This window comes from Nycticebus coucang, chromosome 12, assembly GCF_027406575.1.
Source record: "Nycticebus coucang isolate mNycCou1 chromosome 12, mNycCou1.pri, whole genome shotgun sequence".
Taxonomy (NCBI): domain Eukaryota; kingdom Metazoa; phylum Chordata; class Mammalia; order Primates; family Lorisidae; genus Nycticebus; species Nycticebus coucang.
In genome coordinates this window covers 74,910,633-74,938,398 of record NC_069791.1, presented here as the reverse complement: position 1 = coordinate 74,938,398, position 27,766 = coordinate 74,910,633, and the positions used below count along the sequence as shown (strand labels likewise).

The 27,766-nt window shown below is 42.1% G+C and overlaps 1 protein-coding gene across 3 annotated transcripts in view; it reads left to right on the top strand.

Annotated features, from left to right (window-relative positions):
* The first annotated feature begins 4,256 nt into the window (after window positions 1-4,256).
* GTF2IRD2B (GTF2I repeat domain containing 2B) overlaps window positions 4,257-27,766 on the top strand; it is a 63,082-nt gene continuing 39,572 nt past the window's right edge. The window contains exons 1-3 of one of the 3 annotated variants that reach the window (XM_053554707.1): window positions 4,257-4,495; window positions 12,915-13,015; window positions 27,135-27,273. In XM_053554707.1, coding sequence (XP_053410682.1) covers window positions 12,920-13,015; window positions 27,135-27,273 — 235 coding nt within the window. In that variant the 5' untranslated portion in view covers window positions 4,257-4,495; window positions 12,915-12,919. Of the gene's footprint in view, window positions 4,599-6,218; window positions 6,759-12,914; window positions 13,016-27,134; window positions 27,274-27,766 lie in introns of those variants that run through there. The other 2 variants (XM_053554705.1, XM_053554704.1) reach the window with 2 other exon arrangements.

Sequence of the window (27,766 nt, the reverse complement as noted above, 5' to 3'; positions counted from 1 at the left end):
CTTCTCAAACAACACTGTCCTTTATTGCCTGACATCCAGTGTCTTGAAAAAACATTGTTTTGGCTCCGTGCCTATAGTTCAGTGAGTAGGGTGCCAGCCACATACACTGAGGCTGATGGGTTTGAGCCCAACCCAGGCCTGCTAAACAACTGCAACAAAAAAAAATAGCCAGGTGTTGTGCTGGGTACCTGAAGTCCTAGCTACTTGGGAAAGTGACGTAAGAGAATCACTTGGCCCAGCCCTGGCCAAAAAAACCAAAAAAAAAATAAATAAATAATACTTAAAAAAAAAAAAAAAAAAGAAAAGAAAAAGAGAATCACTTGGGCCCAAGAGTTTGAGGTTGCTGTGAGCTGTGACACAATAGCACTCTACAGAGGGTGACAAAGTGAGATTCTGTCTCAACAACCAAAAAAGCATTGTTTCATGCATTTTGTTTGTTCAGTTGTTCAAGGTGGGAGAGTGAATCGGATTTTCATTACTTTCTCTTGGCTAGAAGCAAAAGTTGGGACGTTTACTCTGAGATGGACGGTTTTGAGCAAAATATGAAATGAGTTACATTTTATAGGATTCTTCTTGTTGCTGTGTTGAGGATGGGCTGAAGAGGGTTAAGGGCAGAATTAGAGAGACAAATTAGGAGTCTATTGCAAGAAATAGAGTAGGCCTGGACCAATAGTAGTGGGGTTGTAGAGGTTATTGAAAAGTGGTAGAATCTGAGTAAAATTAGAAGTGCTGAACTAACGATGTCTGAAAGATTAGTATGGGGTTGTGGGAAGAGTAAAGGGTACTTCAAAGGTTTTTGGCTTGAGTAACCAAAAGAATAGCGCTTCATTAACAAAGATGGGGAAGACTACCAGACAAACTGGGGAGAGGGTGAAACATGTTCTACTTGAGATACCTAGTCGTCCTCCAAATGAAGATTTCAAAGTAGACTGTTGGTTATATAGATTTAGAGTTCAGGAGAATGGTCTGGACTGGAGATATGTATTTGGGAGTCATAACCATATAAATGGTATTTAAGGCCCCAAGCCTGGATGAGATTCATCTAAGGCAGTGGTTCTCAACCTTCCTAATGCTGCAACCCTTTAATACAGTTCCTGTGGGTCGAGACCCACAGGTTGAGCACCGCTGATCTAAGGGGTGAAGAAAGAACAGGAAAGAAATCCACAGTTAAACTGAGGGGCATCTGCACTATGTAATGGTTGGGAAAAAGAAAAGGATTAGGAACAGACTAAGGAAGCGCAGCCAAAAAAGCAGGCAGGACAGCAGTGTGTTGTCTCACAAGCCCAGCATTGTTTCAAAGAAGACAAAGTGATTAGTTTTGCCAAATGCTCATAAATCAAGTAATTCACAGCATAAAAACATGATCAGAAGATTTAGCAATGCGGTAGTCACTTGTGATGTTGGAAAAGACAGTTTTAGTGGAGTGCAGGGGATTAATTGGAGTGAGGACAGAAATTAAAGAGTGTGTACGTATAACCCTTCCTGGTGCTAAGCAGCTATTTTTTCAAACCAATTAGAAGATGTGTATTTTGACATTTTTAATTCAAAACACTCAAACTCTTCATAGAGAAAAATTTTAAGCACACTAGAAAACTGTTTCCAGGTTTAAAGGGACAAATATGACTATTCATTTGTTTCAGGGACAAGGTCTCCATTGCCCATGCTGGAGTGCAGTTGTATGCTCATAGCTCGCAGAAGCCTTGAACTTCTGGGCTCAAGCAATCCTCCAGCCTTGGCCTTCCAAAGTGCCAGGATTACAGATCTAAGCCACCTTGGCTGACCTAAGTGGACAAAAATGAGAGTTTTATCTTCTTGTTGTTTTTGGTAACAAAGTACAGTCAATCTTCATTATTCGTGAATTTGCCTACTCACTAAAATTTGTAACCTACAAACCTATACTTTTGCCCATTCACAGACATACACAGGGCAGCTGGAAATTTGGGTTTCTTGACATGCAAGTTCCCAGCTGTGATTGAACAAGGCCATTCCCTCTGTCTTGTTTCATACTAGAAACAAGCACCTAATTCTTTTTTTTTTGGCCAGGGCTGGGTTTGAACCCACCACCTCCGGCATATGGGACCGGCGCCCTACTCCTTGAGCCACAGGCGCCACCCAAGCACCTAATTCTTGATCAGTTAATAAAACTTCTTTCACCTGGGTGAATGTGTACGTGTGTACATGTGTGTGAGAAAGAGAGAGCTTGCTGTTTAAAATGGCCCCCAGGGGCGGCGCCTGTGGCTCAGTGAGTGGGGCGCCAGCCCCATATGCCGAGGGTGGCGGGTTCAAACCCAGCCCCAGCCAAACTGCAACAAAAAAATGGCCGGGCATTGTGGCCGGTGCCTGTAGTCCCAGCTGCCTGGGAAGCTGAGGCAAGAGAATCGAGTAGGCCCAGGAGTTGAGCCGTGTGACGCCACAGCACTCTACCCAAGGGCAGTACAGTGAGACTCTGTCTCTACAAAAAAATAAATAAATAAAATAAAATAAAATGGCCCCCAGAAATAACGCTGAAGTGTTGTGTTGTCTCGTGTTCTTTTTTTTTTTTTTGGAGACTGAGTCTAAACTTTGTTGCCCTAGGCTGGAGTGTCAGAGTACCAAGGTGTCATAGCTCACAGCAACCTCAAACTCCCCGGCTCAAGCAATCCTCTTGCCTTAGCCTCTTCTAGTGGCTGAGACTACAGGCATTTCTATTTTTAGTAGAGACAGGACTCACTTTTGCTCAGACTCATCTCAAACTCCTGAGCTTAAGCAATCCACCTGTTTCAGCCTCCCAGAGTGCCAGGATTACAGGTATGAGCCACAGCACCCAGCCTTGTCTAGTGTTTTTTTTTTTTTTTTTTTGTAGAGACAGAGTCTCACTTTATGGCCCTAGGTAGAGAGCCGTGGCCTCACACAGCTCACAGCAACCTCCAACTCCTGGGCTTAAGCGATTCTCTTGCCTCAGCCTCCCGAGTAGCTGGGACTACAGGCGCCCGCCACAATGCCCGGCTATTTTTTGGTTGCAGTTTGGCCGGGGCTGGGCTTGAACCCGCCACCCTCGGTATATGGGGCCGGCGCCCTACCGACTGAGCCACAGGCGCCGCACTTGTCTAGTGTTCTTAAGTGCAAGAAAGCCTGTGATGTGCCTTGCAGAGAAAATACATGTTAGATAAAACTTTGTTCAGGCAGGAGTTACAGGCCTGTTGGTTCAATGTTAATCAATCAGGCCTGTGATGTGCCTTGCAGAGAACATACATGTTAGATAAAACTTTGTTCAGGCAGGAGTTACAGGCCTGTTGGTTCAGTGTTAATTAATCAACAATAAATATTAAATAAGGAGTCTTTCAACAGAAATCCCATAAAAGGTTATGTATTCACAGGTTCACAAAAATGTCAGAGGCTCCAAGAATCTAACCCTAATTCAGTGTTAGCTACAACTTTACAGAACATTACTCTGAATAAGAATAGACTTTAACAAAGAAATATTTTCCAACACCCCATTTAAAAATGTCAAAAAGCAGATACTTTCTCAACTAATTGTTGAATTATCTTTCCTTGAAAAGACAAAAACGTTTTTTGACAGTATCTGGTAGAAGGCATATCTTTGATAGCTACTGACAGAAAAGTATCAGCAAATTTGGAACACTAGTCTATTTCAAAAGAAAAATGTGTATTATTAGAACACATATATTTACTTCAAGACAGCAATTATCTAGGAGAGACAGGAATGAGAATGGTGCCTTCAATTGTCTGTAATGTTTGATTTCTTAAAAATACGAAGGAAGGCACAAAGCATCTGTGGCTGGGGATAAATGGTTTCTATTATCCGATTCTCTTTTTGACATATTTAAAGTAAGTTTGTAACTGATTTAATCAGACTAAACACTATTGTAACGTCTATTTGATTCAGGGCGCCACGGTGTGGACAGATCGCGATTGGTGGGCGATACCCCAGGCCCCATTAAGGGTCAGAATACTCTTCCTAACTCGGCGACTGTAAGGCAGATTCCCTGGTCACTCTAGCTGTGACCTAATTGCTTTAAAGCTACAGATTGGAGTCACACACAAAATAGATTAAGCTAAAAAAAACTACATCCACGTTTGAAGGCAGTGCCTAGGGGTGAGAAAAAGACACGTGCCAGCAATTCATCAAAAACTAGCAATGGATGACGCCCGGACGAGAGTGGAACCGGACTGAGCCTCAACACAGGCGCAGCGTGCAGCTACACTGGATTCCACGGCACCGGAAACGGCAACTCCCACTTGGGGCGCTGCGGACACACGAGTCAAGACTGCCTTCCAGGAAGCAAACAAAAAAGAAAAAAAAAGGGGAAAGAAAGAGAAAAAGGAGAGCTAGTGGCGAGCAGGGGGCTCGGCCGCCGCCCGCGCCCGCGCCCTGCCTCCCGCTGGTCACTGGCGCCGGGCTCCCAGCCGCTGCCCTGCCCTCAGCCGCTGCCCGGTGGCCCAGGCCTCGGACTCCGCGGCCGGCCGGGCGCAGCCCGCTGGCCGGCGCCCTCAGGTGCGTACCCCGCCCCCGCCGCCATTGAGGGCGGGTGCTTTTCTCGGAACTTTCTCTTCCCGAGGGCCCGGAGAAGGGAAACCGTCTAGGTGCATGGCGAGAGGTGAGCCCCGGACGCCCCGGCGCCCTGCGGCGGTCCCTGAACCCCAGTCCCCGCGGGCAGGATCTGAGGAGTGGGGGTGGGGCGGGGAAGCCCTGGCGCGGGGGGCAACGGTCGCACGCACGGGGCGCGCACCCCTCTCCTTCCTGATTGGCTGGGCCTGGGCCAGGGGCTCTCTGGGACCCGGTACGCGTGAGGTCACGCTCCGCCTGGCGTACGTGGGCCGCTCGCGCTTTGTGCGGACGCGCTTGATTGGTTAGGCCCGGGGGCGGGGTCAGTGCTGTTACCTGGTAACTGCTTCTCGGCTCCGCCCCTCACGTCACGCGTTGCCATGTGGCCCCCGGCGTGGGTTTTGTCCGCGGGTTCGCGCGGCGGTCTCTGGGGGCCTGTTTGTTGACTGAAGACATCCCGGCGCCAGTGGAACCCGGCTCAGGCCTTGAAACACAGTCCGTCGCAGTTCTTTGTACTTTGGAGTTCAAGGAGGAAAAAGACTGGCAGGGCTGTATTTTCCAGCCCTCAAACCCGAGCTTTGTTTTTGTTGTTTACTAATAAGGTCCACCGTAAAATTCGCCCTCTAAAAGTGTATAATTCAGGGGACTTTAGTAGATTTACAGAGTTGAGCAACCATCCCTATGTCAAATTCCAGAACATTTTCAGCACCCCGGGAGAAACTCCAAGGCCATCCTCCGTCATTCCCCGTTTCTGACCCCACCCTAAGCCCCTGGCAGCCACCTTCGTGTCTATGATTTGGCTATTCTGGACGTGTCATGTAGATGGAATCATCCTAAGGAGTCTTTTGTGTCTGGTTTCTTTCATTCATTTTTATGACTGAGCAATAATCTATGATATGACTATACTACATTTTTATTTTCCATCCATTGATGGATATTTGGGTTTCCACTTCTTGGCTATTATGAGTGATGCTGCTGTGAACATTGGTGTAGGCATTTTTGTGCGGACATTTGTTTTCAATTCTCATAGGTGTATACCAAGGAGTGGAATTGCTGGGCCAAGCTTTGTGTTTTAAGAAAAAAAAATCATATTTTAGTTTCGTGCTGGTTATTTGAAGTAAACAGATGTCTAGATATGAGATTGGAAATTGGCCAATTGGATGTTGCTCACGGCTGCAGCTGAAGGATTGAGCAGCCTTTTCTCCTTTTGTCTACTATTTGGAGATGAAGGCATCATCATCATCATCAGTGTGACATCAGTGGACACAGGGTTTGGGGCCAGGTTGCAGCAGGTATCAATTTGCAGTGGCAATTTGGAATGGATCACAGATCATCCTGTCTTCCTGTTTAGCCTGTGAGGTCTACTGTCTAGACCTGTGGCTTCAGCCTGGACAAGTCCCTTGCCTCATTCTCAGACTACAGAACTCAGAAGTACCGTAGACACACACACATACACGCACACACACCGTTATCTGCAGTTTACGGTTTCCTGAGGTCAGCTGTGATATGAAAATTCCAGAAATAAACAATTCATAAGTTTTAAATTGCACTGTTCTGAGTAGTGTGATGAAATCTCACACCATGCTGCCCAGGCCTTGAATCGTCCCTTTGTACAGTGGCTCCAAGCCGTAGACACTCCCTGCCCTTAGTCACTTAGTAGCCGGCTTGGTGTTCAGACCTACTGTCGCAGTAGCCAGTGCTTCTGTTGAGTCACTCTTACTTTATTCCATAATGGCCCCAAAACACAAGAGTAGCGAGGCTCGCAACTCAGATAGGCCAAAAAGAAGCCGTAAAGTGCTTCCTCTAAGTGAGAAGGTGAAAGTTCTCGACTTAATAAGGAAAGAAAAAAAATCATATGCTGAGGTTGCTAAGATCTACAGTAAGAATGAATCTTCCATCCGTGAGATTGTGAAGAAGGAAAGAGAAATTCGTGCTAGTTTTGCTGTCTCACCTCCAACTGCAAAAGTGACGGCCACTGTGCGTGATAAGTGCTTAGTTAAGATGGAACAGGCGTTAAATCTGTGGGTGGAAGACATGAACAGAAAACGTGTTCCGATTGACAGCAACGTGTTGCGCCAGAAAGCATTGAGCCTGTATGAAGACTTCAGCAAGGGATCCCCTAAAACGAGTGACACCAAGCCATTTACAGCAAGTAAGGGATGGTTACACAGATTCAGGAATAGATTCTCACATCATCACAAGAAGAAGAAGGGTGAGTACAGTACAATAAGATGTTCTGAGAAAGATACCACATTTACATAACTTGTATTACAGTATATTACAATTTTTCCATTTTATTGTTACTTATTGTTAATCTCTTAGTATGCCTAATTTATAAATTACAACTTCATCATGATAGATGTAAGTATAGGTTGAGCATACTTAATACAAAAATTCAAGATTTTATTTTATTTTATTTATTTTTTTGAGACAAAGTCTCAAGCTGTCACCCTGGGTAAAGTGCTGTGGCATCATCATAGTTCACAGCAACCTCCAACTTGGGCTCAAGCTATACTTTTGCCTCAGTTTTTCTATTTTTTTTTCTTGTAGAGTCAAGGGTCTCACTTTTGCTCAGGCTGGTCTCGAAACCATGAGCTCAAGCAATCTACCCTCCTCAGCCTTCCAGAGAGCTAGGATTATAGGCATGAACCACAGTGCCTGGCCAAAAATCCAAGATTTTAAATTTTACAAATCTGATACTTTTTGAGCACTAACCTGATGCCATAAGTGCTATATTATCCAACTGACGCTTTTGCTTTGTGATGATTCGGTGTACAGAAACTTTGTTTTATGCTCAAAATTATTATTATTATTATAATTTTTTTGTAGAGACAGAGTCTCACTTTACTGCCCTCGGTAGAGTGCCGTGGCATCACACAGCTCACAGCAACCTCCAACTCCTGGGCTCGAGCGATTCTCTTGCCTCAGCCTCCTGAGCAGCTGGGACTACAGGCGCCCGCCACAACGCCCGGCTATTTTTTGGTTGCAGTTTGGCTGGGGCCGGGCTTGAACCTGCCACCCTCGGTATATGGGGCCGGCGCCCTACGGACTGAGCCACAGGCACTGCCCTTATGCTCAAAATTATTAAAAATATTAGATAGAGGGCAGTGCCTGTGGCTCAGTGAGTGGGGCGCCGGCCCCATATACCGAGGGTGGTGGGTTCAAACCCAACCCCAGCCAAACTGCAACAAAAACATAGCCGGGCGTTGTGGCAGGCGCCTGTAGTCCCAGCTGCTCGGGAGGCTGAGGCAGGAGAATCGCCTAAGCCCAAGCGCTGGAGGTTGCTGTGAGTCCTGTGACGTCATGGCACTCTACCAAGGGCGGTAAAGTGAGGCTCTGTCTCTACAAAGAAAAATATTGTATAGCGGCTTTCTCACTTTTTCTCCTTCATGAGAGGAACCCACTTCCAACTCTCTTTGAAAGTACTCTAAACTCTCTCTTTGTTCTTCCTAAATAAAATTTCTCTTTGTTATCCTAAAAAAAAAAACTGTGTAGAATCACCTTCAGGAAATGTGTAGAGATGGATACGAAACATAAATGAATATCATATTTATTTTTTTAAGAGACAGGGTCTCTGTCACCAAATTGGAGTGTAATGGTGTGTGATCATAGCTCACGACAGCCTCGATCTTTCGGGCTCAAGCAGTTCTCCCACCTCAGCCTCCTGAGTAGCTGGGACTATAGGCCATATCCAGCACCCAAATGAATTTCATATTTAGGGTTGGGTCTCAACTTCAAGATAGCCCATATGTATATATGCAAATATTCCAAAATCTGAAATCTGAAACATTTCTGGTCTCAAGCATCTTGCATAATGGATACTCAACCTCTATAGGAAAAACCTTCAATGTAAAGGGTTCAGTACTATCCCTGGTTTCAGGCATCCACAGGGGGTCTTGGAATGTGTCCCTCAAGGGTAAGTGAGGGGGACTACTGTGATGCTTAGATGCCTTCATTTTTCTCATCTTCCCTCAATGCCCACTCTGTGTTCCCAGGGCAGGTGGGTGGAATCATTCAAGGGTGTCTGGCTTTCTTTTGCGTTTATTGCCTGAGATTCTGCCTTGTGCAAGCAGTTCTGTCTCATGGGAGAGCAGGAGTTGGATTTGATTCACCTTTCTTTCCCTGCTTCCTGCCAGCAGTGTGTTCGTTTTCACATTGCAGGTGCTCAGTACATTCTTGTTGAACTATGAAACAGGTACACTTGATTTTGTAGTTTTCATTTACTGTAGACCTGGGCTGAGCTGTAGAGAAAGTAAAACTTGTTAATTAAAACTAAGACCTCAGAAGTCTGAAAAATTAACCTTTGGAAAGGAGAACATATGAACATCTTAGAAAATAAACCTGGCTTTCTTTCAAGATCATTTCAGGGCGGCACCTGTGACTTAGTGAGTAGGGTGCTGGCCCCATATACCAAGGGTAGTGGGTTCGAACCCAGCTCCAGCCAAACTGCAACAAAAAAATAGCCAGGCATTGTGGCAGGCGCCTGTAGTCCGGCTACTTGGTAGGCTGAGGCAAGAGAATCAAATCGGCTAAGCCCAAGAACTGGAAGTTGCTGTGAGCTGTGATGCCATGGCACTCTACTGAGGGTGACAAAGTGAGACTCTGTCTCTAAAAAAAAAAAAAAAGGGCTGCGCCTGTGGCTCAAAGGAGTAAGGCGCCGGCCCCATATGCCAGAGGTGGCGGGTTCAAATCCAGCCCCGGCCAAAAAAGAAGATTAAAAAAAAAAAAACATTTCAAATAATGAAAAGTTCTGAATTGATGGGCCTTGGTTAAAAAAAAAAGAAAAAAGTTATTAATAATGAATGTAAATTCTAGATCAATAATTGGCAAACTTTGTCCAGATAGTACATAGTTTTGGTTTTGAGAGACAAATTTTCTTTGTCTCATGCATGCAATCCTGTAGCCATAGACAAGATGTAAACAAATGAATATGACCATATATTAATAAAACTTTATTTACAAAAATAGGTGGCAGTCTGGATTTGACTTGTAGGCTGCAGATTATTGACCCCTGTTCTTGAGATTTGCTTTCCATTAGTAAAATACTACATTAAAAGGGAAAGGAAGTTTTTAAGGATTGCTGAAAAACAATGTGAGATTTGAGAATTATTTTGGTTTAGATCTCCAATTTTTTTCTTTTTGAGACAGAGTCTCACTCAGTTGTCCTGGGGTTGAGTGCTGTGGTGTCAGAACTTACAGTAACCTTAAACTCTTGGGCTCAAGTGATTGTCTTGTCTCAGCCACTCCAGCAGCTAGGATTACAGGCACGGCACCTGCCACAGCGCCCGCTGTGCTCTCTTAAAATTTTTTTTTAGAGACAGGGTCTCACTCTTGCTCTGACTGGTCTCGAACTTCTGAGCTCAGGCAATCCACCTGCCTTGGCCTCCCAGAGTGCTAGGATTATAGGCATGAGCCACCACACCCAGCCTACATCTCCAATTTTAAAAGAACCAAGTGTTACACTACGTATAAAAATCTGCAATGCAGGGCAGCATCTGTGGTTCAAAGGGGTAGGGCGCTGGTCCCATATGCCAGAGGTGGTGGGTTCAAACCCAGCCCTGGCCAAAAAAAAAAAAAAATCTGCAATGCAAATCCCCATATAGGCTTCAGGGGATTTTATTCTGTGGTACAAGTTCTTATTGTCAAGAAATGTTTAGCTTTGTTAAATGCATTGAATTTTTCTAAGGAAAATGTGCTTGGGATGGGAAATACTGTTAGCTTATAATCATGTTTCATTCTTTTCTTTCTTTTTGTTTTTTTACCCACTGAGCCACAGGCACTGCCCTAAATTAAAATTTTTAATTGACATATACCATATTTTGCTGTATATAATGTTCTCCCACATATAATGCATATCCATGTTTTTGGCCCAGATTTTTTGGAAAAATGACCCTCAAGAAAGTGGCCATGGCCAAGATGGCCATGAACATGCTTGGAGGGCGTGGGAGGTTCTGAGGCTGCTCAATCTGTGGCCAGCAAGTCAGGTCCTTGGGGCCTGTGAGAGGCTCCTGGTCCCTACCACATGGCTGTGCTTCAGGCCTTGGCCCTCACCACACCTGGCTGCAGCCTGCCTCACCAGCCCTGCCACCACTCCCTCCCCTGATCACAGTGCTCAAAGCCTGCTCCCGCCTGATCTCAGATCTTCCCAGATGGGAGCCTTGTGTACCCAGTAGGCCCAGGTCCAGGTGGAAGTGTATGGTAGCCCCAGGAGACCCACTGAGATCCTCTGCCCCCAAACCATCATACCCACGTATATCCTTGTTTTTCCCTCAGAAAATAGTGCATATCCTTGTTTTTCCCTCAGAAATTTGGGCAAATTAGTACACACCATACACAGAAAACTATGATAATTGTACATATTTATGGGGTACATAGCAATGTTTTGATATATAATATGTATAATGATCAGATCAGGATAATTAGCATATCTATCATCTCAAATATTTGTTATTTGTGCCGGGACCATTCAATATCTTCCTTCTAGATAGGTGTGTAATATATTATTGGTGTAGAATACTGAAATTTAATCTTCCTATTTAGCTATAATTTTGTATCCTTTAACAAATCTCCCTATCTCTCCCTTCTCCCTCACATTCTATTTCATAATAGAGGTACAGATTTCTAAAATTTCTTATCCAAAACAATTTGCATCCTGCAAATATGCTGGTTTGGCATAACTAGTCTATGTGGTCTGATAGTTAAGTTTGTGAACTTACCCTAGAAGAAGTGCTACATCCCTCATTGCTAAATATCATTGCAGCCACCTTCGAAGTGCTCCCCTTGGGAAGCTGTGCACTAATGCCAGCACCAATCCCCCTTCAAAGCAGTTGTAGAACTCTTTCTGGAATGGCCATCAGAGTTGTCATAGGGTACACAAAAACATGCAAGAATAATGAAGGCCACGCAGCAGGAGACTGCACATATTGATACAAACGCAGCTGTGAGACACTGATATACCAGGGTTATGGAACTTTACCAAGTTGTTTGTATGGAGCTGCCAAGCACACAGTGGCAAGTTTGTGAATTTAATTATCAGACCTTGTGTATTGACAGCTCGATGGCCATTTCAGAAAAAGAGTTCTAAAATTGCTTTGAAGGGTGGAGTAGGCAAGTGTGTAGCTTCCCAAGTGAGTGAAGTACTTTGAAGGTGACCATAGAGATTGAGCAATGAGGTATGTAGCACCTTTTCTAGGATGAGTTCATGAACTTAATTGTCAGAACTTGTATGTTGTCAGGAGTATTATAACTCTAATTAAGAGATCCTCAAGTATCTTTAGAGAATTTAGATAGATAGTTGCATTTTTAGAATTCCTTTTTAGCCTCTTATATCTGTCCAGGTTGGCTAGGTTGTACTGTGGTTACAAATGCCAGATTTGGGAGGATTAAAGGAGCAAGGATTTATTTCTTGGGTGCATTAAAGGTCTGTTGTGAGTTGGCTGTGGGTTTATTGCATGTTATCCTCAATCTGGAACCCAGGCTGATGGAATGGTCCCCTATAGAATTTTGGTAGTGAGGAGGAAGAGGGAGCATGGCAATGGCTATGCCTAGAAGTGATGTCACTTCCTTGATGTGGTGTCACAAAAGTCACATGGCCACACCATATTCAAGTGGGCAGGGAGTTGAACAACATGCTTGGAAAGAAATGCGTCAAATCTCCCTGAGTATCCTTGTATTATCACCATGCTTTGCTCCCTTACGTCTTCAGTCTTCCTTCTGCGTGCATCTTCATGTTGGTCTGTTAACCTTTTGCTTGTAGATATAATTGCTTACAGATATAAGCCAGCTATTGGAGCAGCATAACACATCTGATAAGTATCTAATTTGCATGCTCTATTTGAAAAACTTTTTAGAGTTTTGGAGAACTCGTTCAAAATTTTTTAAAGCTAATTTAATTTAGAGCTTGGCAAAATTTAGAGTGAGCTTTTATGTGGCAGAAATCCCAGGGGAAGGAAAGAAGGAATTTTCTCTTCTCATCTGTAGAACACAAACCCACTTGTCTCCTTTTTATGTGTAAGTGAAGTGGAATGTGGTATCTGGCACAGCCATGCTGAAAGCTGACAAAATATCTCAATTAATCAATGGATTAGTAAGATATATTTCCTTCCCCTCCTCTGGGAAACATTTATTGTGCTTTTCTATACCTGAATTTGTTTTATAGAGAGGTGATATGTAGATTTAGTGGAAAATGCACTTTATAAAGGATAGTGTTACAATTCAGGACAATTGTTACAATTGTGGGCAAGTCACCAAATCTCTGTAAGGTTTGAACTAGGTCTTCTATGAGGGCCTTCACAGCTCTAAACGTGGGTTTAGGACTTCAGGTTTCTGCCACTCACTTTTTTTTATTTTTTTCACTTTTCTTGCACAGGGACCATGGCCCAAGTAGCAGTGTCCACCCTGCCTATTCAAGAGTCGTCTTCGGAGAGCAGGATGGTGGTGACATTCCTCGTGTCTGCCCTTGAGTCCATGGTGAGATGGCCTGTGGCTCTTAATATTCCATAGCTGGATCACTGATGAAACATTTCAGAGTCTCTCTTGATGTTCACCTTCCACATAACATCTTGTCTATCTAAAGGTGTCCTTTATAGAGGATAGTGAGCTTGTCCAATTACTTACTGACTTATGTATTCATTTATTTATTACATTATGGATGTGATTATATAAATGTAAGCTCCTCAGATTTGAAATGTAGTGTACCGTTTGTTTGAGACTATTTCTTATCTCATTTCAATAGTAAAATAACAATCCATTTACATCTGTTTTCATCCAAAAGGTAACATTTTTGGTCGTGGGTGAAAATTTGATAAGAAATTTACATGACTCCAAAGTTTCTAATTAGAAGATACTTTTTGATTAAAAAGAGGAAATCAGTAACTATCCAGTGAAGAAATCTGAGAAATAGCACCTTAATCAAGTGATAAAGTTAACATCTCGAGGCAGGAACAAAAGAATATCGCACGCCTCCTGAGCCGATGCACCAAGAGGGACAGTCCCCCTGTATGTGTCATTCCTGCCAAAAGGATAGAATCTGAATCTACTGGGGGAAATACCAGACAAACCAAATCTAGGGGCATTCTAGAAAATAACTGGCCTGGACTCTTAATAAATATCACTGTCATGAAAAACAAAGGCAGACTGGAAAACTGTTCCAGGTTATAGGAGACAGAAGAGGAAGGAGAACCAAATAGAAAGTACAGGTCCGGATTGGATCCTGGACCAAAAAATACACACACACGCATTTATTTTTCTTTTTCCATAAATAACATTGGGTCACTTGGCAAAATATCAAACACACACAACTCACTTAAATATGCATGCACGTGTGCCCACACAGCACCAAGACCCATCATCCATAATCTGCTAAAAATGAAATAGAAAGAAAAAATCTTGAAAGCAGCCTATGGTAAGCTGGCTCCCATGCCTTCATCCTTAGAACCTGTGAATATTACCTTACTCAGCAAAAGAACTTTGTAGACATGATTAAGTTAAAGATCTTGAGATAGATTATCCTGGATTATCTGGAGTTAAATAATTAACTACTTTTCTAAAAGGCTGGGTGCAATAGCTCACACCTGTAACCCCAGCACTTTCTCAAAGTGAGAGGATGAGGCAGGAGGATCAGCTAGGCCAGGCGTTCAAGACCAGCCTGAGCAATGTAGTGAGATCTTGTCTGCACATACACATTTTTTTTAATTAGCCAGTTGTGGTAGCACACATCTGTAGTCCTAGCTACTCAGGAGGCTGAGGCAGGAAGACTGCATGAGCCCAGGAGTTTGAGGTTGCAGTGAGCTATGATGATGTCACTGAACTCTAGCCTGGTAAACAGAGTGAGATCCTGTCTCAAAAAAATAAATAGGATAGGAGAAGTGGCCATGCCTCTAATTTCAGTACTCTGAGAGGCAAGTAGATCTCTTGAGCTGAGCAAGATCTTGACCCCATCTCTAAAAAATAGCCTGGTGTTGTGATGGACACCTGTAGTCCCAACTACTGGGGAGGCTAAGGCAAGAGGATCACTTGAGCCCAAGAGTTAGAGGTTGTTGTGAGCCATGACACCATGGCACTCTACTGGGGGCAGAAAAGTGAGACTCTTTCTCAAAAAAAGTTAAGTAAATAAGTTGGGCATGGCGGCTCATGCCTGTAGGCCTACCTCTCTGAGAGGCTGAGGTAGAAGGATCCCTTGAGCTCAGGAGGTCAAGACCCCGTCTTTACTAAAAATGGAAAAAATTATCCAGGTGTTGTGGCAGGTACTTGTAGTCTCAGCTACTCGGCAAGATGAGGCTGGAGGATCTCTTGAGCCCAGGAGTTTGAGGTTGCTGTGAGCTAAGCTGATGCCACGGCATTCTATCTGGAGTGACAGAGTGAGATTCTGTCTCAAAAACAAAACAAAACAAACAAACAAAAATATATATATGACTTAGAATAAACTTTAAAAGAAAGCATTAGAGCTAAGTATAGTGGTGCAAACCTGTAGTCCCAGCTACTCAGAGGCTGAGTGGAAGGATTATTGGAGGGTGTAACTATAGCATGCTATAATCATGCCTGTGAATAGCCTCTGTGCTCTAGCCTGGGCAACATAGCTAGACCCTGTCTCTTAGAATAAAACTGTGTCAGAGCTGGGCACCATAGCTCAGTGGTGCTAGCCCTGCACAGCAAGGATGGTGGAGTCGAACCTCGCATGGGCCTGAGTAAGAAAAAAAATGTGTTAGGATCTGTTTGAAGAAAACTAGAAATCTTAGCTAAGAACTTGCAGAAGAACTGATGACTTTCCTTTCATTTGATAAGTATTCATGAAGCCCCTCCTAAGTCTAGGCCATCTTCTAGGCACTGAAACCACAAGACTTGAGAAGGCAGCTAAGGTCCTCCTCACAGAGATCTTATATTCTATCTGTGGAGACAGATAATTAAAAAATTATATGTGTGTGTATGTTTCTATCAGTTAACATAATTAATATTATAAAGAAAAGGGGAGCAGGAAATAGAGTTTTAGGGGAGAGATGGATGGGTAGGTCAGGAGTCCAGGAGAAATTCTCTGGGTTGTTGCCTTTTATGCCAAGAGCTGGATGAAGTGAGAAAGTGAGCCAAGGAAGCATTAGAGGCAGACTACTCAAAGCAGCAGGAACAGCTTGTGCAAAGCCCTTGAGGTGGGAGCAGTTAGGTATTTAAGGAACATCCAGAAGTCCAGAAATACTGGAGCAGAGTGAGGAAAGGAGGAATGGTCAGAGGAAAAGATTAAAAGTCACCTAGATTATAATGAACTTTGGACTTTTTTCCTCGGGTGTGTTGAGAAGCCATTGAAAGTTTTGAGTGAAGGGGTGATTCAGGAGTGACTCTTATGGAGCCGTTAGGTGACAGGGCCAAGAGTGGAGGCAGAAGAGCAGTGAGCCAGCTGTGGTGAGGATTGGGGGAAATTTCGGTAGCCTGGACCAGGTGTGAGGGATGAGGTATCAAGAAGCCATTGGGATAGAAAGATCTGTTGATAGGACTTAGTGATGGGTTGGGTGTCAGCTATGAAATTTACTTGGGGGAAAATAAGAATTAAAAAATAAATGTATAATATATTTACCATTTTAACCATTTTAAGTATACAGTTCAATGGCTCACGTACATTCACATTGTTGTGTAATCATCCCGACCATCCATCTTCAGAGCTCTTTCATCTTCCCAAGCTGAACCTCTGTGCTCATAAAACTCAGACTCCCCACACCTCACCCCCAGCCCGTGACAACCAAAGTTCTTTATTTCTTTAAATGGATTTTTATTTAGTGAGACTTCTAAGATTTACACAAAATTTACAAAGATAGTGTAGAGTTCTCCCATACCCCTCACCCATAACTTACATAACCATGGTACATTTGCCAAAACTAATGGACTAGCACTGGTCCCTTACTGTAAACCAACTCTAGATTTTATTTGAATTTCATCAGTTTTTCTATTATACTAATGTCCTTTTTCTGTTCTGGGGTCCATGCTGTGATACCCACCACATTGGATTTAGTGATCATATCTCCTTATTCTCCTCAGGTCCATAACAGTTTCTCAGTCTTGCTTTGTTTTTCACGCCCTTGATAGTTTTCAAGAGTACCGATTGGGTATTTTACTCAGTTGCCTTCAATTTGGATTTCCCTGATGTTTTCCTTGTGTTTAGAGTGGCATTAGGGGGTTTTGGAAAAAAGACCATAAGAGTGAAATGCTCCTTGCCTCACATCATATGTGTGTGATACAGGATGTGAACATGGTTTATTATTGGTGATGCTAACCTGGATCACTCAGTTAAAGTAGTGTGACGGTTAATTTTATGTGTCAACTTGACTGGGCCCCAGAGTGCCCAGATAGCTGGTTAGACATTATTCCTGGGTGTGTCTGTGAGCATGTTTCCAAAAGAGATTAGCACTTGAATGGGTGGATGGGTAAAGCAGGTGGCCCTATCTGGTGTGGGTGGGCTTTATCCTGTCCATCGAGGGCCTGAATAGCACAAAAGGCAGAGGAAGGTTGGATTTGCTCTCGACCTAGGACATTGAGCTGTGACATTGATCTTGTACCCTCGGTGCTCCTTGGTGTTCTTTGACCTCAGGGCTTTGAGCTCCACCATTGGCTTTCCTGGGGCTCCAGTTTGCACATGGCAGATTGGCATGGGCTTCTCAGCCTCGGTAATTGCATGAGCCATTTTCTTATGCTGTTTTATTATACCCAGGTATACCTACGTATCGCCACTTGGTTCTGTTTATCTGGAGAACCCTGAGTAACACAGGTAGTATCTGCCACATTTCTCCATTATAAAGTTATTTTTCCCATTCCGTATTCTGTTCTTGGGAAGCAAGTCACTGAGTTCAGCCTACAAATAATGCTTCTCAGTGCTTACATGGTAAGGGGATCTGGCTCCTCTAAGTGTTGGTGGGAGTGTAAGCCTTTCCAAAATGCTATTGTGGTAATATGTTTCAAGAACCTTAAATCAATTCTTTGATTCGGGTGTTGCACTCATATGATTCTATCCCATGGAAATAATCAAACATCCATGGAAACATGTACATTCATGTATGTTCATTGTAGTGTTATTTGTAATTGGAAAAAACTTCTCAGTAGTGTTATGGTTAAATTATGTATGGATAGGATAGGATATTATATATTCATTTAAAGTCATACTTTTCAGAATAATTGACTTGCATTTTAAGAAATGGTCCAAAAAAAAAAAAAAAAAAAAAGAAATGGTCCAAAACGGGGCAGCACCTGTGGCTCAAGGAGTAGGGCGCTGATCCCATATGCCGGAGGTGGCAGGTTCAAACCTACCCCAGCCAAAAAAAACCAAAAAAAAAAGAAATGGTCCAAAACTTAATATTAAGCAAATAAATCATAATGCTAACCTATATACAGTACACTTACAATTTTGTTTATAAAGGTTATATATACATGTATGCACATTTCAAAATGTGTATAGTGGTTATGGTGGATAATGGAATTACAGGTGATTTTTTTCTTCTGTGTACTTTTCTGTACACATATTTGCTAAAATTTGTATAATATGCATACTTTATCATGAAGAAAATGCTTTTCAAAAGATCTTTTTTACTGATGATAACCTAAGTAGGGCAAAAATTTGGAAATTTCCCCGATATCAGATTGTGTATTTCAGATAGATAAAGCATGGAATTTTTGGTTCATTTGACATAAACAGAGGTTGATTTTGCCATGAAGCTAATGACACATTATCTTTTGGGCCCCTATGTTGCACTGGCCCCTTCTGTGGCCTTGGGAAGGGTCCTAGTAATATGTGCATATGTATTTCCCTAAAATTTGTCAAAGATAAGATATTTAAAATTTGTCAAAGTAAGATTTAATAATATAATATCCCCATAACAATTGCTGTGTCCTTCCCTTCTGACTTCTCTCCCCCACAGCATCTTTGATTCTTATTACTGTTGTAACAAATTACCACAGACTTCATGGCTTTAAACAACATAGATGACAGTTTATGATAGATCTGACAGTTCTGTAGGTTGTACGTCAGAAAATGGGTTTTATGGGGCTAAAATGAAGGTGTCAAGATTCCTTCTGGAGGCTCCTAGGGAGAATCGTACTTTGTGTTTCCCAGCTTCTAGAGTCTGCCTGCATTCCTTGTCTGTGTCTCCCTTCCACACTGACCTCTGATCCTGTTATCTCAGCTCCTTCTTCTGCCTTCCTCCTCTGCTTAAAAGGGTCCTGTGATTACTTTGGACCCACCCAATGACCCAGGATAATCTCCCCATCTCAAGATTCCTAATGTAATCACATCTGTAAAGTTTTGCCATGTACAACAATATATTCGGCGTCTTTGGCCAGCCCATCCAGCACATTTTACAATAGTAAAGGCATGAAATCAACTTAAGTGCCCACCAACTAAAGAGTGGATAAAGAAAATGTGATTATTTACCATGGAATACTACTCAGCCATAAAAAATGAAATAATGTCTTTGCAGAAACTTGTATGGAACTGGGACCATTATCCAAGTGAAGTAACTCAGGAAAAAAAAAACAGACACTGTGTATTCTCACTTGTAAGTAGGAGCCAAGAGATGGCTTAAGATATTGTCAGAGCAGGACCTTTGAAGATCAGAAGGCCACCTTTCCTCTGCAGGTAAAGAAAAAAGTCAGTGGGGGCCAGGTCAGTTTAACAAGAAATTTAGTGTTTGGAGGAGAGGAAGATGGCAGCCGAGTAACAGCTTCCTTGCATCTGGGCACCGTGAGTCCGGGGAGATAGGACTCCAGGCATCTCTGGCTGGTGGGATCTGCCTATCATCACCCCTGTGAAGATACAGAGAGTCGGCGAGAGACTTCTGGACCCCAAGAGGAGGACTAAAACAGTGGAAAACCAGCAAGTGATCGCGTGTGTTCAATCGGTCTAAACCCGCCTGCAACTGTAAGTTCAGTAGCAGCGAGACTGCAAACCGGAAAGGCCTTACCTGTGAACTGTTTTGGTGTCTTTGGACTTGGCACTCAGTTGAACTGCCTTGGGGAGAGCCTGGGCGGAGAACTTTAGCCGTTGTCTGGAGTCCCAGTCTGAGCCGCTGAGCCAGACGGAGCTAATAGTGTTTGGCTGTGGGCCACAGGGAGCCATTGTGAGCGATCTGCCCCGGCAAGCTCCACCCTCAGGGTTGCAGAGCTAGAATCGGGTGAGCCGCCTTGCAGCCCTAACCCTCAGGGGCAGAGTGAGACCGGTTTTGGCACACTGGGTAAGTGGATAGCCACTTAAGCAGTGATTCCAGTGACAAGCACTTTCCTGGGAAGGTGTCTGCTCAGCAAGTTTACAAGTTCAAAGTGCCTTTTAAGTGGGCTGAAGAGAGATTTAGGGTGTCTACCTTCAGGGGTTTGAGAAACTAGCAGCCTCCAGTCATATCAGAACTGTGATTAACATCTCATACCCGAGAAGACCACGTGTTGCCCAGACAATATTCAACAACATATACATACTGCTTTGTTTTTGGTTCTGTTTTGTTTTTTTTTTGTTTGGTTGTTTTTTTGTTTATTTTGATGTTGTTGATGTTGTTTTGTTTTCTAATTTCAACGTTTTCCGTACAGATCTTTTTTCTTTCTCAATTTTTCTAGTTTAATTATAATTTCCCATTGCTGCCTTTTTTAATAACTAGAACTTCATTTTTGCTAGTGTTTCTATCGCTATTATTTGGTTTTTCACCCAATATTATCCCGTAAAGTTTTCTGTTGGCTTGTTTTGGTTTGATTTGTAACGTTTTTGTCTTTCCTCTCTACTTGGTGGAGGGGGGGTACTGTGTCTGATCAGGTTAGCAAAGAGCTGCTGACCTCAAGGGAACCACCCAACTGGGCACCCCCAGAAGGTGGGTTTTTTTTTTAAGTTTGTGTCAAAGTACCCTACTGTATACCTATATTGCTCTGTCTCCCTCTTTCTGTGCCTCTCTTCTTTTTGTCAATATTACTTTTACCCACCCCCTCTCTTTTCTCTATTTTTTTTTTTTTTCTTTTCACTCGGTCCTCCTTTCTTTCATCCCTTTCTTGCTCTTCAACCTTCTCATCGTTCTGGTCCTGTACCAAAAGGACTCATCTAACACTTAGTCCACAGGCACAAGAACTTAAAGAGCAAGAGGAAGTGAAAGGAAAATTAGGGCAGGGAAACAGATAAAAGAAATCACTCATGAGGAAGAATCAGCAGAAAACTCCAGGCAACATGAAGAACCAGTCCAGAACAACCCCGCCAAGGGACCATGAGGTAGCTACTGCAGAGGATTCCACCTATACAGAAATGTTAGGAATGACAGAAAGGGAACTTAGAATACACATGTTGAAAACAATGAAAGAAATGATGGAAACAATGAAGGAAACTGCTAATAAAGTGGAAAATAACCAAAGGAAATCCAAAAACAGAATCAAATCAGAGATGAACGATATGAAGAATATAAAAAGGATATAGCAGAGCTGAAGGAACTGAAACAGTCAATTAGGGAACTTAAAGATGCAATGGAAAGTATCAGCAACAGGTTAGACCATGCAGAAGAAAGAATTTCAGAGGTAGAAGACAAAGTTCTTGAGATAACTCAGATAGTAAAAGAGGCAGAAAAGAAGAGAGAGAAAGCAGAACGTTCACTGTCAGAATTATGGGACTTTATGAAGCGTTCCAACATACAAGTTATAGGCATCCCAGAAGGGGAAGAAGAATGCCCCAGAGGAATGGAAGCCGTACTAGAGAATATTATAAAAGAAAATTTCCCAAATATCACCAAAGATTCTGACACACTGCTTTCAGAGGGCTATCGGACCCCAGGTCGCCTCAACTCTAACCCAGCTTCTCCAAGACACATTGTGATGAACCTGTCCAAAGTTAAGACAAAAGAAAAGATTCTTCAAGCTGCCAGGAGTAAGCGCCAGTTGACCTACAGGGGCAAATCCATCAGAGTGACCACAAACTTCTCTAATGAAACTTTCCAAGCAAGAAGAAAATGGTCATCTACCTTTAATCTACTTAAACAGAACAATTTCCAGCCCAGAATTCTGTACCCTGCTAAGCTAAGCTTAAAAATTGATGGAGAAATTAAATCATTTACGGATATACAAACATTGAGGAAATTCGCCACAACAAGACCAGCTCTACAGGAAATACTTCAACCTGTTCTGCACACTGACCACCACAATGGATCAGCAGCAAAGTAAGAACTCAGAAATTAAAGGACAGAACCAAAGCTCCACACTGATGCAAAAGATAAAACTAAGCAATGGACTCTCACAAAATAAGATGAATAGAATACTACCACACTTACCAATTATCTCAATAAATGTTAATGGCTTGAATTCCCCACCGAAGAGACATAGATTGGCTGACTGGATTAAAAAACACAAGCCATCCATTTGCTGTCTGCAAGAAACACACCTGGCTTCAAAAGACAAATTAAAGCTCCGAGTCAAGGGTTGGAAGACAATTTTTCAGGCAAATGGCATTCAGAAGAAAAGAGGAGTTGCAATCTTATTTTCAGATTCATGTGGATTTAAAGCAACTAAAGTCAAAAAAGACAAAGATGGTCACTTTATATTGGTCAAGGGAAAAAATACAACAAGAAGACGTTTCAATTCTAAATATTTATGCACCCAATTTAAATGCTCCCAGATTCTTGAAACAGACCTTACTCAGTCTGAGCAATATGTTATCTGATAATACCATAATAACAGGGGACTTTAACACTCCTCTTACAGAGCTGGACAGATCCTCTAAACAGAAATTAAACAAAGATATAAGAGATTTAAATGAGACCCAAGAACAACTGTGCTTGATAGATGCATATAGAATACTCCATCCCAAAGATAAAGAATACACATTCTTCTCATCACCCCATGGAACATTCTCCAAAATTGATCATATCCTGGGACACAAAACAAATATCAACAGAATCAAAAGAATTGAAATTTTACCTTGTATCTTCTCAGACCATAAGGCACTAAAGGTGGAACTCAACTCTAACAAAAATGCTTGACCCCACCCAAAGGCATGGAAATTAAACAATCTTCTGTTGAATAACAGATGGGTGCAGGAAGAAATGAAACAGGAAATCATTAACTTCCTTGAGCATAACAACAATGAAGACACAAGCTACCAAAACCTGTGGGATACTGCAAAAGCAGTTTTGAGAGGAAAATTCATCGCTTTAGATGCCTACATTTGAAAAACAGAAAGAGAGCGCATCAACAATCTCACAAGAGATCTTATGGAATTGGAAAAAGAAGAACAATCTAAGCCTAAACTCAGTAGAAGAAAAGAAATATCAAAATCAAATCAGAGATCAATGAAATTGAAAACAAAAGAATCATTCAGAAAATTAATGAAACAAGGAGTTGGTTTTTTGAAAAAATAAATAAAATAGATAAACCATTGGCCAGACTAACGAGAAACAGAAAAGTAAAATCTCTAGTAACCTCAATCAGAAATGATAAAGGGGAAATAACAACTGATCCCACAGAGATATAAGAGATCATCTCTGAATACTACCAGAAACTCTATGCCCAGAAATTTGACAATGTGAAGGAAATGGATCAATATTTGGAATCACACCCTCTCCCCAGACTTAGCCAGGAAGAGCTCCTGAACAGACCAGTTCAAGCACTGAGATCAAAGAAACAATAAAAAATCTTCCAACCAAAAAATGCCCTGGTGCAGATGGCTTCACACCAGAATTCTATCAAACCTTCAAAGAAGAGCTTATTCCTGTACTGCAGAAATTATTCCAAAAAATTGAGGAAGAAGGAATCTTCCCCAACACATTCTATGAAGCAAACATCACCCTGATACCAAAACCAGGAAAAGACCCAAACAAAAAGGAGAATTTCAGAACAGTCTCACTCATGAATATAGATGCAAAAATTCTCAACAAAATCCTAGCCAATAGATTACAGCTTATCATCAAAAAAGTCATTCCTCATGATCAAGTAGGCTTCATCCCAGGGTTGCAAGGCTGCTTTAACATACACAAGTCCATAAACGTTATCCACCATATTAACAGAGGCAAAAATAAAGATCACATGATCCTCTCAATAGATGCAGAAAAAGCATTTGGTAAAATCCAGCATCCTTTTCTAATTAGAACACTGAAGAGTATAGGTATCGGTGGCACATTTCTAAAACTGATTGAAGCTATCTGTGACAAACCTACAGCTAATATTTTACTGAATGGAGTAAAACTGAAAGGTTTTCCTCTTAGAACTGGAACCAGACAAGGTTGTCCTCTGTCACCTTTACTATTCAACATAGTGCTGGAAGTTCTAGCTGATACAATTAGGCAAGACAAGGAAATCAAGGGAATCCAAATGGGAGCAGAGGAGGTCAAACTCTCCCTCTTTGCTGACGACATGATCTTATACTTAGAGAACCCCAAAGACTCAACCACAAGACTCCTAGAAGTCATCAAAAAATACAGTAATGTTTCAGGATATAAAATCAATGTCCACAAGTCAGTAGCCTTTGTATACACCAATAACAGTCAAGATGAGAAGCTAATTAAGGACACAACTCCCTTCACCATAGTTTCAAAGAAAATGAAATACCTAGGAATATACCTAACGAAAGAGGTGAAGGACCTCTATAAAGAAAATTATGAAATCCTCAGAAAGGAAATAGCAGAGGATATTAACAAATGGAAGAACATACCATGGTCATGGGCGGGAAGAATCAACATTGTTAAAATGTCTATACTTCCCAAAGCAATCTACCTATTCAATGCCATTCCTATCAAAATACCAACATCATACTTTCAAGATTTGGAGAAAATGATTCTGCGTTTTGTATGGAATCGGAAAAAAACCCGTATAGCTAAGGCAGTTCTTAGTAATAAAAATAAAGCTGAGGGCATCAGCGTACCAGATTTTAGTCTGTACTACAAAGCCATGGTGGTCAAGACAGCCTGGTACTGGCACGAAAACAGAGACATAGACACTTGGAATCGAATTGAAAACCAAGAAATGAAACTAATATCTTACAACCACCTATTCTTCGATAAACAAGAACATACCTTGGGGGAAAGACTCCCTATTCAATAAATGGTGTTGGGAGAACTGGATGTCTACATGTAAAAGACTGAAACTGGACCCACACCTTTCCCCACTCACAAAAATTGATTCAAGATGGATAAAGGCCTTAAATTTAAGGCATGAAACAATAAAAATCCTCAAAGAAAGCATAGGAAAAACACTGGAAGATATTGGCCTGGGGAAAGACTTCATGAAGAAGACTGCCATGGCAATTGCAACAACAACAAAAATAAACAAATGGGACTTCATTAAACTGAAAAGCTTCTATACAGCTAAGGAGACAATAACCAAAGGAAAGAGACAACCTACACAATGGGAAAGGATATTCGCATATTTTCAATCAGACAAAAGCTGGATAACTAGGATCTATAGAGAACTCAAATTAATCCACATGAAAAAAGCCAACAATCCCATATATCAATGGGCAAGAGACATGAATAGAACCTTCTCTAAAGATGACAGACGAATGGCTAACAAACACATGAAAAAATGTTCATCATCTCTATATATTAGAGAAATGCAAATCAAAACAACCCTGAGATATCATCTAACCCCAGTGAGAATGGCCCACATCACAAAATCTCAAAACTGCAGATGCTGGCGTGGATGTGGAGAGAAGGGGACACTTTTACACTGCTGGTGGGACTGCAAACTAGTACAACCTTTCTGGAAGGAAGTATGGAGAAACCTCAAAGCACTCAAGCTAGACCTCCCATTTGATCCTGCAATCCCATTACTGGGCATCTACCCAGAAGGAAAGAAATCCTTTTATCATAAGGACACTTGTACTAGACTGTTTATTGCAGCTCAATTTACAATCGCCAAAATGTGGAAACAGCCTAAATGCCCACCAACCCAGGAATGGATTAACAAGCTGTGGTATATGTATACCATGGAATACTATTCAGCCATTAAAAAAAAATGGAGACTTTACATCCTTCGTATTAACCTGGATGGAAGTGGAAGACATTATTCTTAGTAAAGCATCACAAGAATGGAGAAGCATGAATCCTATGTACTCAATTCTGATATGAGGACAATTAATGACAATTAAGGTTATGGGGGGGAGGAAAAGCAGAAAGAGGGACGGAGGGAGGGGGGTGGGGCCTTGGTGTGTGTCACACTTTATGGGGGCAAGACATGATTGCAAGAGGGACTTTACCTAACAATTGCAATCAGTGTAACCTGGTTTATTGTACCCTCAATGAATTCCCAACAATAAAAAATATATATATATATATTCACAGACCCCCCCGGATTAGAAATGGGGCATCTTCGGGACGCCATAATTCTGCGTACCGTAGTCCCTTATGTCAGGAGATGATGGAATGTTCATGGGCATCTTTGGGGTCTGGATAAGGGAAGCTGAGGTGGGGAACACATTTAGTTTTAGCTGAGTGGTATTATGTGGCTTGCTGTTATTTCCGTGTATAGGTGAGTTATTGCTAGACTCCCAGTGGAGGAATAGTTTCCGGGAATACTCACATGGTTCTCTGTGTCAACTTCTGATGTGTGGGTGCGAGGCTGGAGGTCATAGTGAGATATGAACACGTTCTTTAGTGCTGCAGTCCAGAAGTGTGTGGGTAGTAGGGGAGAAGCAGGTTTTAAATGTACAGAGGCAGAAGCTGGTCTGTGGAAAATTCTTCCCATCATTAAATGGGTAAAATTGGAAACAGAGGATTTATTTTTCATTGTAGAATTTATCAGAATCATTATGTCTTGCTGGGCGTGTGGCTCACGCCTGTAATCCTAGCACTCTGGCAGGCCGAAACTGGTGGATGGCTTGAGTTCAGGAGTTCAAGACCAGCCTGAGCAAGAGTGAGACCCTGTCTGTAAAAATACCCAGGTGTAGTGTCGGGCCCCTGGAGTCGGGAGGTGTCTAGTACAGCTACTCGGGAGGCTAAGACAAGAGAATCACTTGAGCCCAAAGTTTGAGGTTGCTGTGAGATGTGACGCCACGGCACTCTACCAAGGGTGTCAAATTGAGACTCTGTCTCAAAATAAAAAAGAAGAATCATTATGTCTTTATGTCATAAAGCTATTGCTACCATGAATAGCAAGTGTTTCTGTATAAAACTTCATGCTTTATGTATTCCTATATTTTTTTTTGCAGTTTTTGGCTGGGGGCTGGGTTTCAACCCGCCACCTCTGGCATATGGGGCCAGCGCCCTACTCCTTTGAGCCACAGGCGCCACCTGTATTCCTATCATGTTAATAGAAAATATGATCAACCATTAGAGGAAATATTAAATTATCTCTCTATTCTCTCTGTAGAAAATGATATTATAAAAATGTTGTTGTATGAAAAGCCAACCAAATAGTCTACAGGCAAAAAATGTATGACACGGGTGCTATGAGAGGCATGTCTGGCAGCAAATAAAAATATGTTTTTGGTTTTTTTGATGTTTATGGCATTTGCTTGATAAATTTGTTTTGGTTTTTTCTTAGTAATTTTTCTTGTTCTAAACTATTCCTTTTTCTACTTCATTTTGCATTTCCTCAAGTAGACTTCTCAGGCCCTATAAACTTGGATCTGCCCTTGTATATAAAACGTCATTTTTCGTGTCTCTTTCAGTGTAAAGAACTGGCCAAGTCCAAGGCAGAAGTGGCCTGCATTGCAGTGTACGAAACAGACGTGTTCGTCGTCGGAACCGAGAGAGGATGCGCATTTGTCAACGCCAGGACAGATTTTCAAAAAGATTTTGCAAAATACTGTAGGTGTTCATAATTTTATCCTTAGTATTTCATAAATCTTAAACTGTTAGCAGACAAGACCTATGTAATGTTTTCTTCAAAGATACCATAAGCATTCTCCAAAAAATGGTTCTGACACATCTCCTTTGAGTTGGTCTACCAACTGAATAGCTTCTTAACAGTCAAACTACAACAAAAAAATAGCCGGGCGTTGTGGCAGGTGCCTATAGTCCCAGCTACTTGGGAGGCTGAGGCAAGAGAATCGCCTAAGCCCAACAGCTGGAGGTTGCTGTGAGCTGTGATACTACAGCACTCTACCGAGGGCAACAAAATAAGACTCTGTCTCTAAAAACAAAACAAAACAAAAACAGTGAGCAGTCCTATACAAATGGTCAGTGTATTATTTCATCCTAGGTCCTCAGCAGCACTCTAGTTTTGTAGAACAAATTTCTAGACATAGAATAAATTGCCTTTAATTCTTAAAGCAAACCCATGTTTTATAAAATACTCTTG